This window comes from Lepeophtheirus salmonis, chromosome 14, assembly GCF_016086655.4.
Source record: "Lepeophtheirus salmonis chromosome 14, UVic_Lsal_1.4, whole genome shotgun sequence".
Lineage (NCBI taxonomy): Eukaryota > Metazoa > Arthropoda > Copepoda > Siphonostomatoida > Caligidae > Lepeophtheirus > Lepeophtheirus salmonis.
In genome coordinates, this window is record NC_052144.2 from 36976127 (window position 1) to 36989001 (window position 12875).

Genomic DNA, 12875 nt, shown 5'->3' on the forward strand with positions numbered 1-12875 from the left:
CATTTTGAATAACCAAGATTTAATCTTCAAAAATTTCAAAAAAAGTGTATTTTAACTGCTAAAAAAAAGTGAATCTGGTTACTAGTACCAGGATTTATTCAGCAAGATTTCATGCAAAGTATTCAATGTCAATATCAGGAACTTTGTAAGCTCAAGAAATGATAAGTCTGAAGCGGAAAAAAGAATCAATATCATATCAACGAAGAAAAGCTGCTAAATTATCCTCTGTGTCTTCCGAAAAAGAACTTTATTTGAATATTTTATATATTATTTCAATACATTCCATATTTTGATTAAGATTAATATTTGTTATTCATTTTTTTATATAATTGATAATGCAGAATTATACCTTACGTTGTATTAAAAGGTCTCAATCTAAGGGAATATATATATATAAAAATACAGCTCAAATATATAATATTTGATTATTCATATATTTTTGATGATATATCCGCACTATTGACTTTATTAATCTTTTTTGTTTTGGGTACTACACTTGAACAGGTAAAAAATCGTTGGCTATCCCAGTCTATAGCTGCCCTTGGCTCCAAGTAATCAACATTAGCTAAACATAAACTCATAAAATATGTATTGTAGTACACAAAACCAAAATTATTGATGATAATTGAGTACAAAATCTTTTTTTATAAATTATCAATATCTCCAACATAGCTTAATTTGACATACAATTTACCATTTGTATTTTTTTTTTTTTAATCAAAAAGAATTAACTGTCACTCTAAAACTTAAACAGTTGAACAGAATGAAAATATTATATGAAATTTTTTCATTTTTTTGCAGTAAAAAATTGGGAAAGTAATTTAGGCATTACGCGCAACATATTATACAAGTACACCCTATATGTACTAGTTTTCTTTTTAACTATTTTACATTGTAATTCATGTTCAACATTCTTTTTCCACAAAACAACATTAATTTTTCTGAAAGTAAATTCTGTCATCTAAAAAAAATTATAGAACATAAAAAGCTTTATCGTAAACCATTTTCACGATAATCGAGAAAGAAGTCACTTTTTTACAAAATTTGACAATTTTTGCGTTCCTGTAAAGGTTCTTCTCCACCATTCTTCATCTTGGCAACCATGAAAACCAGGCTCCTGGAGCATTTATCAATGTCCACAATACTCAACACATCAACTTCAGCATCTTGGAGATCTGAGATACGCTGACTTTTGTCTTTTTGCTTAATCATGATGATAAGATGACGAAGGTATGAATAATTGATTCGTACCTTGATAGCTGATAATGCTCTAAGCACGACGTGGATATAAGTTTTTCGTTGTTGGTGTCGTCATTTATAGAATATCTTTGGCTCTTCCTTTCAATATATTTTGCCATACGCTGCTGAATGAAAATCATTAAACGGATCCTTACATCTTTAATTACAAAGATACATATTTAGTTGCTAAATATATTAAGTTCACCATTTTAAAATCTACTCAAAAAAAAAAAAAAAAAAAAAAATATATCAACATGTTAAAAAAAAAAAAAAGTTTTAATCATGTAAAACCAAAACCAAAACCATGTATAATTTCAATGCTTTTCATGGTACGGCCTATTTGAAGACATTAAACAATTGGTTATGAAAAATTCCTGTTTAATTTATAAAATAATGGTTATTGACTTAATTATTAAAACACAAAACAACTCGAAAAACTGAATTTTATAAAAATCATAGAACCCCACCTTTGGATAATTTTGGAAGAAGTATTTTTTTGAATAAATTTTGTAATTTATGCAAAAATAAAAAAACATAAAAAAGAGTATAATTTCTGTAGTTTAATAATAGAGTCTATACCTATATATTTTCTACCTATATCTTAAAATACTTTGAAGACACGTGGAATCGATCTTGTTTTATTAAAAACAAAATCAATTTATTACAAAAAAAAAAAAAAAAAAAAAAAAAAAAAAGAAACCTCCAGAGCCCAAGAATCCGGTCTCATTAGAATTAAAAATATCCTATCCTTTGGTAAGTAAGTAACACATAATTCCGGAAAACTTTTATTTTATATCGAAAGTCTGTATCTGTTCTGGCAAAAAATAACATCTAAAACTAATGCCACAATCTTTATTATAATGCAGAAGATTGAAATTAATTCATATTTCGAAATATTAAAGCATACAGAACCTACAAAACAAAACAAACCTGAGCTTGCGTACCAGTCGAAAAACGACACTTGAACGTGATCGCGCACTCCAAGCCTTGGGCGTTTTTAGGACCCCCCTCTACCGCGTCAGTAAGTCCGAAACGTTGGGGAGGAAGAAGACCTCTGTCAAAAAGGTCAAACTGGATACGGACGAATTAAAGAAAACAGCCCATGCCAATCCCCTCAAGTCCATGAAGGTTCATGTAAATGATCTCGGGTTACACACTAGACTGTCTAGAGAGCTTTACAAAAATTGGTCGGAAAAAGCCTAGTGAGGCTGTAGAGACCACTTTTAACAGGAGTAATGAAGGGAACCCATCTCCTTCGTTGCAAGAATCTTTTGAATGAGTCTTTTCAACTCTTTTTTTGACACTTTTGCCCCTACAGCCGTGATGTCCCTCGACTACACCTTTTGGGTGCATGTCCAGGGGAATGCCTGCAGTGTCCGTCATCCCAATACGAAAGCCCTAAAAAAAGCCGGGGATGGGACGCCATGAATGAAGACTTCCACAGCTGCCTGGAATCCATCATTTACAACTAAGGACGGCTACATTAATGATTAAGTGAGCTCAGTGACAAATCTATTCCTAGTATTAATTTGTTGAAATTCTTTGGTTAATTAATACATTACTTGAGTAGGCTTACCCAGCGTTGCCCGGAACATTAAGAAGTTAAAAATTATTCTGCTTAATATAATACAAAAAATAAAGACCTTCAAAATTTTATGAATTATTTCAGCTGCATGTTGGCGTTGGTATTTATCTTTGTACCCTTTTTTTAGAAGGAGATCAAGGTAGTATATAATATAGTACCTTGAAGGAGATAGAGTAGTTTTACCTGGCGTTTTCCGGGACATTCAGAAATTAAAATTAATGATGAACTCTTCTGCTTCCTTTTAAACAAAAAAGAAAGACCGTAAAATTCTAGGAATTATTCTCGCTGCATGTTTTGTACCTTTTTTTATAGGAGTTAGTGTAGGCTTGCCCAGTGTAACCAGGACCTTAAGAAATTAAAATCAATTAATAATTCTTCTACTTCATTTTAAAGAAAAAATAAATAATAATTATCAATGCATTTTGTTATGTTCCTTAGCATACTTTTATTTTAAAGAAGAATATAAGGTTTGGAGAAGAAAAAATATTCAAGATAAACTATCGATTGCTCATCTTTCATATTATTGAACGTGATGAAGTAGTTTGCCTTATTTTCTTTGCAAGACAGTGACCTCACAGCTCTTCTGTTTCAATGACACGCGATGAGGAAGTTGTTGATCTATTCTGGGTCAGACGCCAACGTCACTGTTCCTTTGCGTCTATGGCACGTAATGAATAACTGATTACTGTATTCTGTGTCAGACGGCGAACTTGCAGTTTCACAGCCGCTTCTCTGAGCATCAAGGAACCCTCCTCATATCCAAAAATACATACTCTCAGGTTTTACAGGTAAAGGATAAGCCAAAATACAGTTTAAACTCTACCACCGCCGCGTTTCTAGGCACACAGGAACCTATCTAATATTCTGTAAAACTAGCCCACGGGTTGTGCAGGCAAACACCTGGACCTTGGTCAAGTTAAATTTCTTTGCTACCGATTCCCTAAGCATCAAGAAGCCCTCATAATATCCCAAAAAAACACCCCAGCTCTCATGTTGTACAAGGGAAGTACTGGGCAAAAATACAGTTTAAAATCTACTGCTGTCGTATTTCTAGGCACCTAATAACCCTTCTATTATTCTATAATACAACCCAGCCCACGGGCTGTGGATGTGAACTGCTGGGCGCCAGAAAAGTTCAATTTCTTTTTTTATGATGTCCTGAGATAGTATTATAATTGGTGTAAGTTTTGTACATGTAACTTATGGGTAAAAAAACTATTCAGAGGCTATTTTCAGAGGGGTCTAGAGGCCAGACCCAGCAGGGAGGTTTGGCTGGCAAAAAAACCAAAAAACAAAACAATGTTCTAGGTGACATAAGTACTTTCAGTGGATCAAACCTTCTGTACCTTATAGGGCGATAGGATACCCCCAGACTATACGTTTTTGAACTTAAAAACTAGATTCCTATTCTTATGGGAGCTCAAGACCTTGATCTTAATTTACAACCCATAAATGGTTACTTTTTCTTGATAGCCTATCTTTCAATATATAATTATTATTAACTTAAAACATATTTACGAGCAATAAAAGGAGCAAGAAAAAACTTTTTATCCATAAAGTAACAACTAATTTCAATGTTAATGCCGAGTTTTTCACTAAGAAAGATAAAGGAATAAAATCCCCATCATTTCATATTTAAATGAGTAAGAAAATTATAAAATAATGTATGCTCATATCTGCAGCATTTGAGACTTCTACAAAGATGCTCTATTTTTTTTAATACTACGACTAATTCTATGTATAACTCTCTATATAAAAAATACTTCAATATACATAATATGCAGTCCTAATATTTATGTGATAAGAATAAACAGAAAAAATGAATTGTCAAGGGCATTTGTGGTGCTACAATATAAAAACAATCTTGAACAAAAATAAAGAAAAAAGAAAATCCCATTGAATTGTTTTACATTTATACAGCTGTATGAGTCTTTATTTATTCGACCCAGTCCAGTGCGGTCTTAAGACAGTTCCGAATGGTCCTTGGAATTTCCCATAAAAATATCAATGATATATCAATCGATTTTAATCGATAATTAAATCGATGATTTATTTATTTAAAATATCGATGATTAAATTCTTACTTAGCTTTATAATAGATTTTATCTTTATTAAAGGACCAACCAGTCGGACTGTACTGGACCACAGTCCTAAATAAGGACCGAACCAACACTATTGACGGCAAAATATTTTTTAAACATATTATGTTGAGCAAAAAGTTATATCGTATTTTTCACTTTCCCTTCAATACTTTATAAGAAGTGTTATACTCATCTGATTTTAGCCAAACATGCTCCTTTCTGTTTAATATCTTGCTACCAACAAGAATCCAACTTCATGATGCCCTTTTCGTGGAAGTCCTTGTCCCTATTGATACAAAACTCCGACATCTAATTTTCACAGCCCTCTATTGAGGGCAAATTTGTAGCCCCATTTGCGTTGTACATAGACAGGAGCAGGTTGTAGTCACTTGGCGATGCTACGACTGATAATATTGACAGTCTATCTCGATATTTTTGATGATTTTATCGACATTTTCGAAGACAAGCCTGTCAGTGCGTAGTGCATCATTCACCTCTACTATAGCAGAACGAAATTGATCGAACCATTGTTGTGCAACATAAACCGATAGAGTATTGTCTCTGTATACATCTTACATTTTCTTGGTCGCTCTTGACCCCTTTCCCCTTCAGGTTGTAAATATGTGAAATATGGGGAATTTATTCCTTTGAGACCTCCATGCTCGACACACGATAGTTCACGTGCAAAGTGCAAAATTGTTTAAAAGCGTTGGTAGTATATACTCACATCTTTACAACGTCTTATTGTTTGATCCGATGTAATCAATTATCAACAAGACATAGTTATTTAAAAAAGGGCTGGAAATTACATTTTCCCCAACCTATTATTTGATTCAATTATAAGCCATTTCACCTATGGCTTATAAACTTTATTTGATTTTAGAGACTTATATTGTTTCCGATATCGCCTTTCAAAAAATAATAATATCAATTCCTCATTCTTTGATTGTAAACAACAATTTTGGCTACTTTAAGTCTAATTTAAGGCGCCTCCAAATGGTTAATGAGAATTGTTTGTTGATAGAAATTGAGGATAATTCGTCGATGAATACAAATGTAATCTACACTAAATTTTGTAAAAAAATCATTCTAACTTGCTTTTATGTTGACGAGACACATTTGACAAATCAAATCCAAGGTTGCTTTTAACACAAACTATGCATAAGAATAAGTCCAGGCCCCTTAATATATCTTCATAAATAATTGAGGAATGTTTGGATTTTTTATAGTTGAATTAAATCTTATTAGTTATAAGTAATAATTGTATTGAAGTACATTATTTGAAGCTGTCAAAAAATATAGGAAAGTATGTCCTTATTAGAGTTTTATTTAATAGCTACACCATTTTTAATGAAATTTTAAGTCCATTTGTATTTACAAAATACAAGTTGATATTGCATTTCCAGGCTTTATTGCAGAAAACATTGGCAAATGTTAATTTATCAGCTTACAACGGACACAGTCATGTATTCAAATTTCAGAAATATCGGTATGTCCTTTTGCCATTTTATTCCCAAAAAACTAAATTGTGGCACATTGAATAATATATACCCAGCTTTTATTAATATAGATGAAGTGTACATAATATAGATATAAAATTCAAATAAAATTTCGTGAAATGATTATGACGTATATATAGATATATGTATGCAAAGAGGGATAAGTCTCATTCTTTCATCAAGAGTGTTGGTGGATGTACTGCGTACAGTACATTCGCATTAATTTACATTAGATAAGCTACCACCGCTCATCGGGCGAGCGATTTATTTTCTTTTACGGCAAAAGAAAAGAAGAAATTTTCCCTCCCTTCATTTTATTTTCTTCTTCTTTTTTCATCATTCCATTCTTTTTTGCTTTTCCTTCTTGAGACATCGTTTCCCCCCTGTTGGTCAGTGTGGTCGTCTCCCCATTCCTAAAGTACAACCATCTCCATCGAATTCTAATTCATTTAGGATATTAAAACATAGCAAAATAATACATAAATAGCTTTTTTTGTGTGCTGATAAAAATGTGGAAGAATGGTTTAGTTTGTAGTAAATGGATATTATTTTTCATTTCTGTTCGAGTTCAAGCTCCTGGAGGTAAGGAGAGCCTTCATATAATAATAAATTTGATTATTCTTAATTCATATACTATGGTATATATATATATATTTTTACGATATCCTTTTTATTAAATGGGTTTACCCCTTTTGTGTGTATTCAAACTCAATGGTCCGAGAGGTGCAGTAGGTCTATTTATTAAGTTAATTTGTTTTTATTGTCGCCTTAGTGTTTTAAGAGATGATGGTGTTTTGTAGTTTCCAAAAAATAAAGGTTTTTTGGCCAGTATTTGATGGAGAGTATCACGGTCCAGGCTTTTTGTTTTGTGAAAGGCTCGTAGGGTAAAAGTTTTATCTATTTCTTAAAATATTTTTTGTTGTGTTAAATTTTTGCAACTTTTATGATATTTAAATATCTCTTTATATCATGTAAAATACATCATTTTATTGTCCATTCGTCCATTTTGGAATAACTCATGTTCAGGGATTGCAAACTTAATTTAATTTCAATAATTTCTCCTTAAAATCAAATAATTCCAATCAGGAACGTCGCAAAAAGAAATGACTTTATTTTCTTAATATTTTCTTAACAAGATATATTTTTGGAAAATAAAATTCACTGGAAATTTTAGCGTCAAGTTTTGCTACACATATGTCATTTTTCCGACTGAAATATCGCGACGGCCTTTTTTTCAATTAGTTGATTTGTTGATTAGAGGTGTTTATATTTTATATTGTTACAAATATAAATTTAAAATTAATAAAATATATTTTGGATCTTTTTTTTTTAATAAAGGTCAAAAAAGTTGATTTTCAACTGTTTGTTCCACAAATACTGAACATTGAATGAATTTATGGGGGTGGAAACATGCAGGGGCGTTCGCAGGTGGGCCAGCTAGAGGGGTTGTATCCCTTGCCAAATGAAGGAATTATTGTTTTGTACTATTAAAAAAAATCGCTCTGGAGGAAAACAAATAATCAAAAAACAGAGGTAAATTTTTTTTTCGGAGTAAAAATTTTAATTTTTGAAGTTTTTTCAAAAAAACACCCCAAGCCTCTCCCCCCTGCAGACGCCCCTGACATGTCCATGGAAAGGGCACAAACAGATACACTAGTAAAGTATAAGTCCACGGAGCCACCTCAGGTTAGAGGACAACACGATCAGGAGAAGTTATTGTTTTGAAATCAGTGTTTGGGAGTTCGAATCCAGGTCGCTAGTAAGGAAGAAAATTTACATATGATATGTAAATGGATTTCAAGATATTTTATAGGTCAGATGGTTTAAATGTACCACTATAAATGTCCACTTATACCTTATCGGTGCATTTCCATCTTGGCAATAAGGGGAAAAAGAAAAGCAATAGGACAATTTTGATTGTGTACATGCCATCTAACTTGGCCTAATTCTATGCTGGCGTGTCTGTTAATATAGGGAGCATTGTATTCTAAAGTAATGTACTCGAAATGAAATAATGTTAGAAATTAAGATATTTCCCACATTTAAGGGAAGATGCTTCATTTGAGAAGAGCACCATAGTCGTTTCAAACCTAGTTTTTAGATACTCACTTTGCAGCATGATGTAAATTGTTAGTTTCTTCATCCACCGAACTTGGCCACAATTTCAATCAAGGTAAACATTTTGTGTATTTTATTATTTCTTTAGATTGGCTCTTGAATCACTTTTTTGACTCCTCCTGTTAAGATCTATGTAATTTAAACGGAGGTGTCTAACATATGGTCAACGAGCCATATCCAGGATTCAATCACGGGGGATGGGTTGGGGGATAACTATGCATGACTTAAAAATATATTAGCCTAAATTTACATCCGCGATGAGTTAACAGTGTGCGCTATAGTTTCGGAACTTAATTTGATTTATGAGACTTAATTTGGCTGAAATATAGGTTATGTTATGGTGTGGATGAATTTTATTACTTTCAAGGAGATATTCGAATAATTTTTTGAAAATAAAAATGTACCTAATTCAGACTCTTTTTTTAGCAAATTATAATAGATTACATTTGTGTTGACGAGACTGAAGATCTCTTATTAAACAAAATTAAAAAAACAAACATAAGAAAGTCTAATTTTTTTGCTGGTAGTTCGGAATTGAAATCAAATAGACCAAATAGTTTGATCACACCTTTGAAATGGTACCACCTATGTGGGGACATAACTGCCTCCTCCGATCCCAGTGCCAATTCTGCACATGATTATAATGATAAACGTCTTTAAAAAGCTAATCTTACTAAATATAAATCCTAAAATAGCGGGCTTTTTAACAATCTTTCTGCTTGTGAAAAAATTGTAATTCTATGATGGGTTCATAGTCATATTATGAGTACATTCCTTGTCAAGTGTACACAACCTTGCGATATCGTCATCACCGATCTTCAAAAATGTTTGTTTTAAAATACTAATGTGAGCAAGTGATTTAATTTAATTTTTATTAAAAAAATAATATTTGTTTAAAAAATATTATGTAAATAAAAATGGTAAATATTAAAAATGGTGCCCCAGCCAAGCTTCTAATTTGAGTTTGCAATTTTTTGTTTGAAAGTTTAACCTATTCATGCAATATAACTATGCAAAAAAATAGTGTGGGATCTTAATGGAATTATCTTTATTTAGGACAATAATTAAAAAAGGTCATATTTGCAATAATTGTAAATTCCTAATTTGTTTATACTTGCTCTTGTGAGTATTTTAAAGCCTTACATTTTTGAAATCGGTTGAGTCTGAGAAAGGTTATGTTCCACTAAATTTTGAGTATCCTACGAAAAGGGCCAAACTTTGAGCAACTCCGAAACGGGCCTTTGTGCTTGCATAAGTCTAAAATTTCAGATATAGTGTTCTTTTGTTAAGATAAACATCCTCACTAAAAATTAATCAAATCGCTGATTACCATGTCAAAAATTTCCAAAAAATGTGTCCACTTGACATGGAGTGCCCTTTTGGAAGGAAGGAATGGTTGTTGAAAGTCTTGAATATAAAAAAGATTTTAATTTATTATTTTTTTCAAATTTTATTGAATTTATTGCATAAATTTTGATTCAATTGATGAATTATTTATTTGACGTCCATAGACAACCCTCAATACAGAAACATGAGGTTTAGTCCAGATTGGATAAAAACTGGTTTTGCTACTGAAGTATTTTTTATTTCGAGATCATTTCCATAAAATCAACTACTTATTTGTGAAAGAAATACAATCTTAGTTCGTAGTTCTGACACACGCCTTTGCTTTTGAATAGTCCGGGTTAAAAAGTGTTCGATATATCCTCGGAACCAATTATCAGAACTGTTTAGTGTGTTACTGTATATTGTATACCAGGGGTAGGCAACTTTTGAGACATGGAGTGTCAATTTCAACATTTCTAATCAATGAGTGAATCACTACGGAAATATGTTCTAATTCGTGTGTGCCAGTCAATATGCCTCTGCCTGCTAGCAGTGGCACGTGTGCCATAGGTTGCAGATCCCTGGTATATACTAACATAAAATTTAAACACTTATTTGGAATTAAAATTACTTTTTTTTAATAAATAATCGTAATTTTTCTTATTTTAAAATTATTCTCTCAAAAATTTGTCTCAAAAAGAGTTAAAATAACGGGGAAAAATAATTTTATAAGAAAAAAGTAATAAAAGATTTAGTAATTACGTGTTCAATATTACCAAAGCGGCGTTTCCAATCTACATTAAACCTTTTCATAGATGTAAAATTTTGCTGACTTTGCAAAATCCTAATGGCATAAATTTTGGAGTCAGTTTAGGCCCATATAATATATATTCAATTCAATAAACATTTTACTTACTTTTGGCGAATTTTGATTAGTAGGATTTGAGACACGAATCAAACATTAGGTTTTAATTACAAATGTCTACTAAAATTATTTCTCTGATATTGGAAGGTTTTTTGAATTTTTTAGTAACGATATATCACTCTTTTTTTATAATTATAACATTATGGTTGAGGGATGAGGGTGGTCTGAAAAGTTATCTACCTCAACGTGAAGATGGCAGTACTCGTAAATAAAAGCTAGTCACATCTATCTAACATCTGTTGACAGTTACTCACCAAAGTTTCAGCCATTTTGGAGGCGTAGTTGTTATGCAACAGTCGTTTGAGTGAGATGATGTGAGGGTTTTTGTGAATATGGACAAAATCGAGTCTTTAAAAATCTGTTTATAAAGTGTAATCTTTACAAATAGATTTAGACATATAAAGGCTTGTTGTGTTAAGAATTGAATTCGATTGACATAAATCACCCTAATTAAATCATTTAAAGTCATAGATGAGTGAATTACTTACCACATAAACATTTTGAAAATAAGCATGTACAATTGGGCGGTTTGTTTTGCAAAAATCATATTCCTATCCATATTATACAGAAGAAGGGGTTTGTTTTTCAACTTTTTCGAATTTGGATTAGGGCAAGTTCTGAAAAGTTATCGTGTTGTAAGAAATTAACCTATGCTAAATTTTATTTTCCTACGATATCATCTTTAGGTAGCACATCTAATTCATAGTTTGAAAAGAGACAAAAGTTCTTTACTTCGTCAATAATGATTAAACTACAGCATTAATCCTTATTTTACATTAATTAATGATGATAGACATTATTTTAACCTATAAAAAGAATAATAAAGTTTTTCTAAAGCTACCCAATGGAGAAAAAGGGAGAATAACATAAAAAAAAATGATTTTTCCTGTCTGAAAATGTAAAATAAAAATAAAAATGATGCGCACTATACGCGGAACATCGAATTTTTCAAACTTTCCTTTTTCTTTTTTTGTTCCATCTGACAATTTCAGAAATAACACTTTTTATTAGCAAAAAAAAAGGTCTATCAAAAATATTTGTTGCAAATACAATAAAAATTACTTTTTAGTATCTATATTAACTAAGTAAAGGGTTTTTGCCTAATATCCTAATTTGATCAATATGTGTGACCTAAAGATGACCTCTTAGGACAATTCAATTTTGCATCGGTCATTTACATACCATATGACAAATTTTCCGCCGTAATCTTAATTCCAAAAAAGTTGAAAAATCAAACTGTATGAGGAAAAACTTTACTTTTGATTATAAGTTTTTGAGTTTTTCGTCAAGTCGAGCTCGTGTAGGACAATATATGAATTTTGGAGTATGATCGAGTTTGAGGTTTTGAAAATTTTCGTATACTATAAAATGTTGTATCTCCTTTTAAATACATCAACTGTTCTTTTAAAAAGAAAGGAAAGTTTGTAGTTTTTTAACCCTTTTTTTATTAATACAATAAATTTGTCCAATCATACTCAAATCTTTCGATTTTTGTTCATTATTTGGGTTCAAGTTAAGTCATATTTTTATCAAATATGACGGACGAGTAAATTCGAGTAACGTTTACTATAGGAATATCAAGTTCCTTTTTAATTAGTTATAAGGATTCTCGAATCCAACACTAGTTAATACTAATTCAAATATTTAAAAACAATTCCTTTTGATAAATAATTTATGAATTTTCCTAGAAAATGTAGTGTTCATTCCTAATGAATATTAAAATTTTATGTGAGTATACACTAGAGCCATTTAATTTTCACTTTTTTTTTCAAATTTCCATTCGGGCTAGTGCCGAAAAGTTGTCATATGTTATGAAAGCTACATATGCAAAATTTTATTGTCATAAAAGCTCATTTTTAGGTTACCCATCTCGATCAAATGATGAAAAAAGGCAAAAAAATTAAATTTACTTTATAAATATGTATAGATATTGATGATTTCGTTAACCTATAAAAAATGTCATTTTAAAACTGTCTGATAGAACAAAGAAAAAAGTTTGAAAAATTGAATGATTCAAATATAGTGTGCACCCTTTTTTTACATTTTATTTTTATTTTATTCTCTTTTTTTGTTCCACAGGGTAGCTTTAGAAAAAAAAAAAT

The 12875-nt window shown here is 31.0% G+C and overlaps 1 protein-coding gene across 1 annotated transcript in view; it reads left to right on the forward strand.

Annotated features, from left to right (window-relative positions):
* Nucleotides 1–6750: 6750 nt before the first annotated feature.
* LOC121129186 (neurotrimin) overlaps nt 6751–12875 on the forward strand; it is a 65108-nt gene continuing 58983 nt past the window's right edge. Inside the window, exon 1 of the mRNA XM_071893354.1 lies at nt 6751–6986. Coding sequence (XP_071749455.1) covers nt 6914–6986 — 73 coding nt within the window. The 5' untranslated portion in view covers nt 6751–6913. The remainder of the gene's footprint in view (nt 6987–12875) is intronic.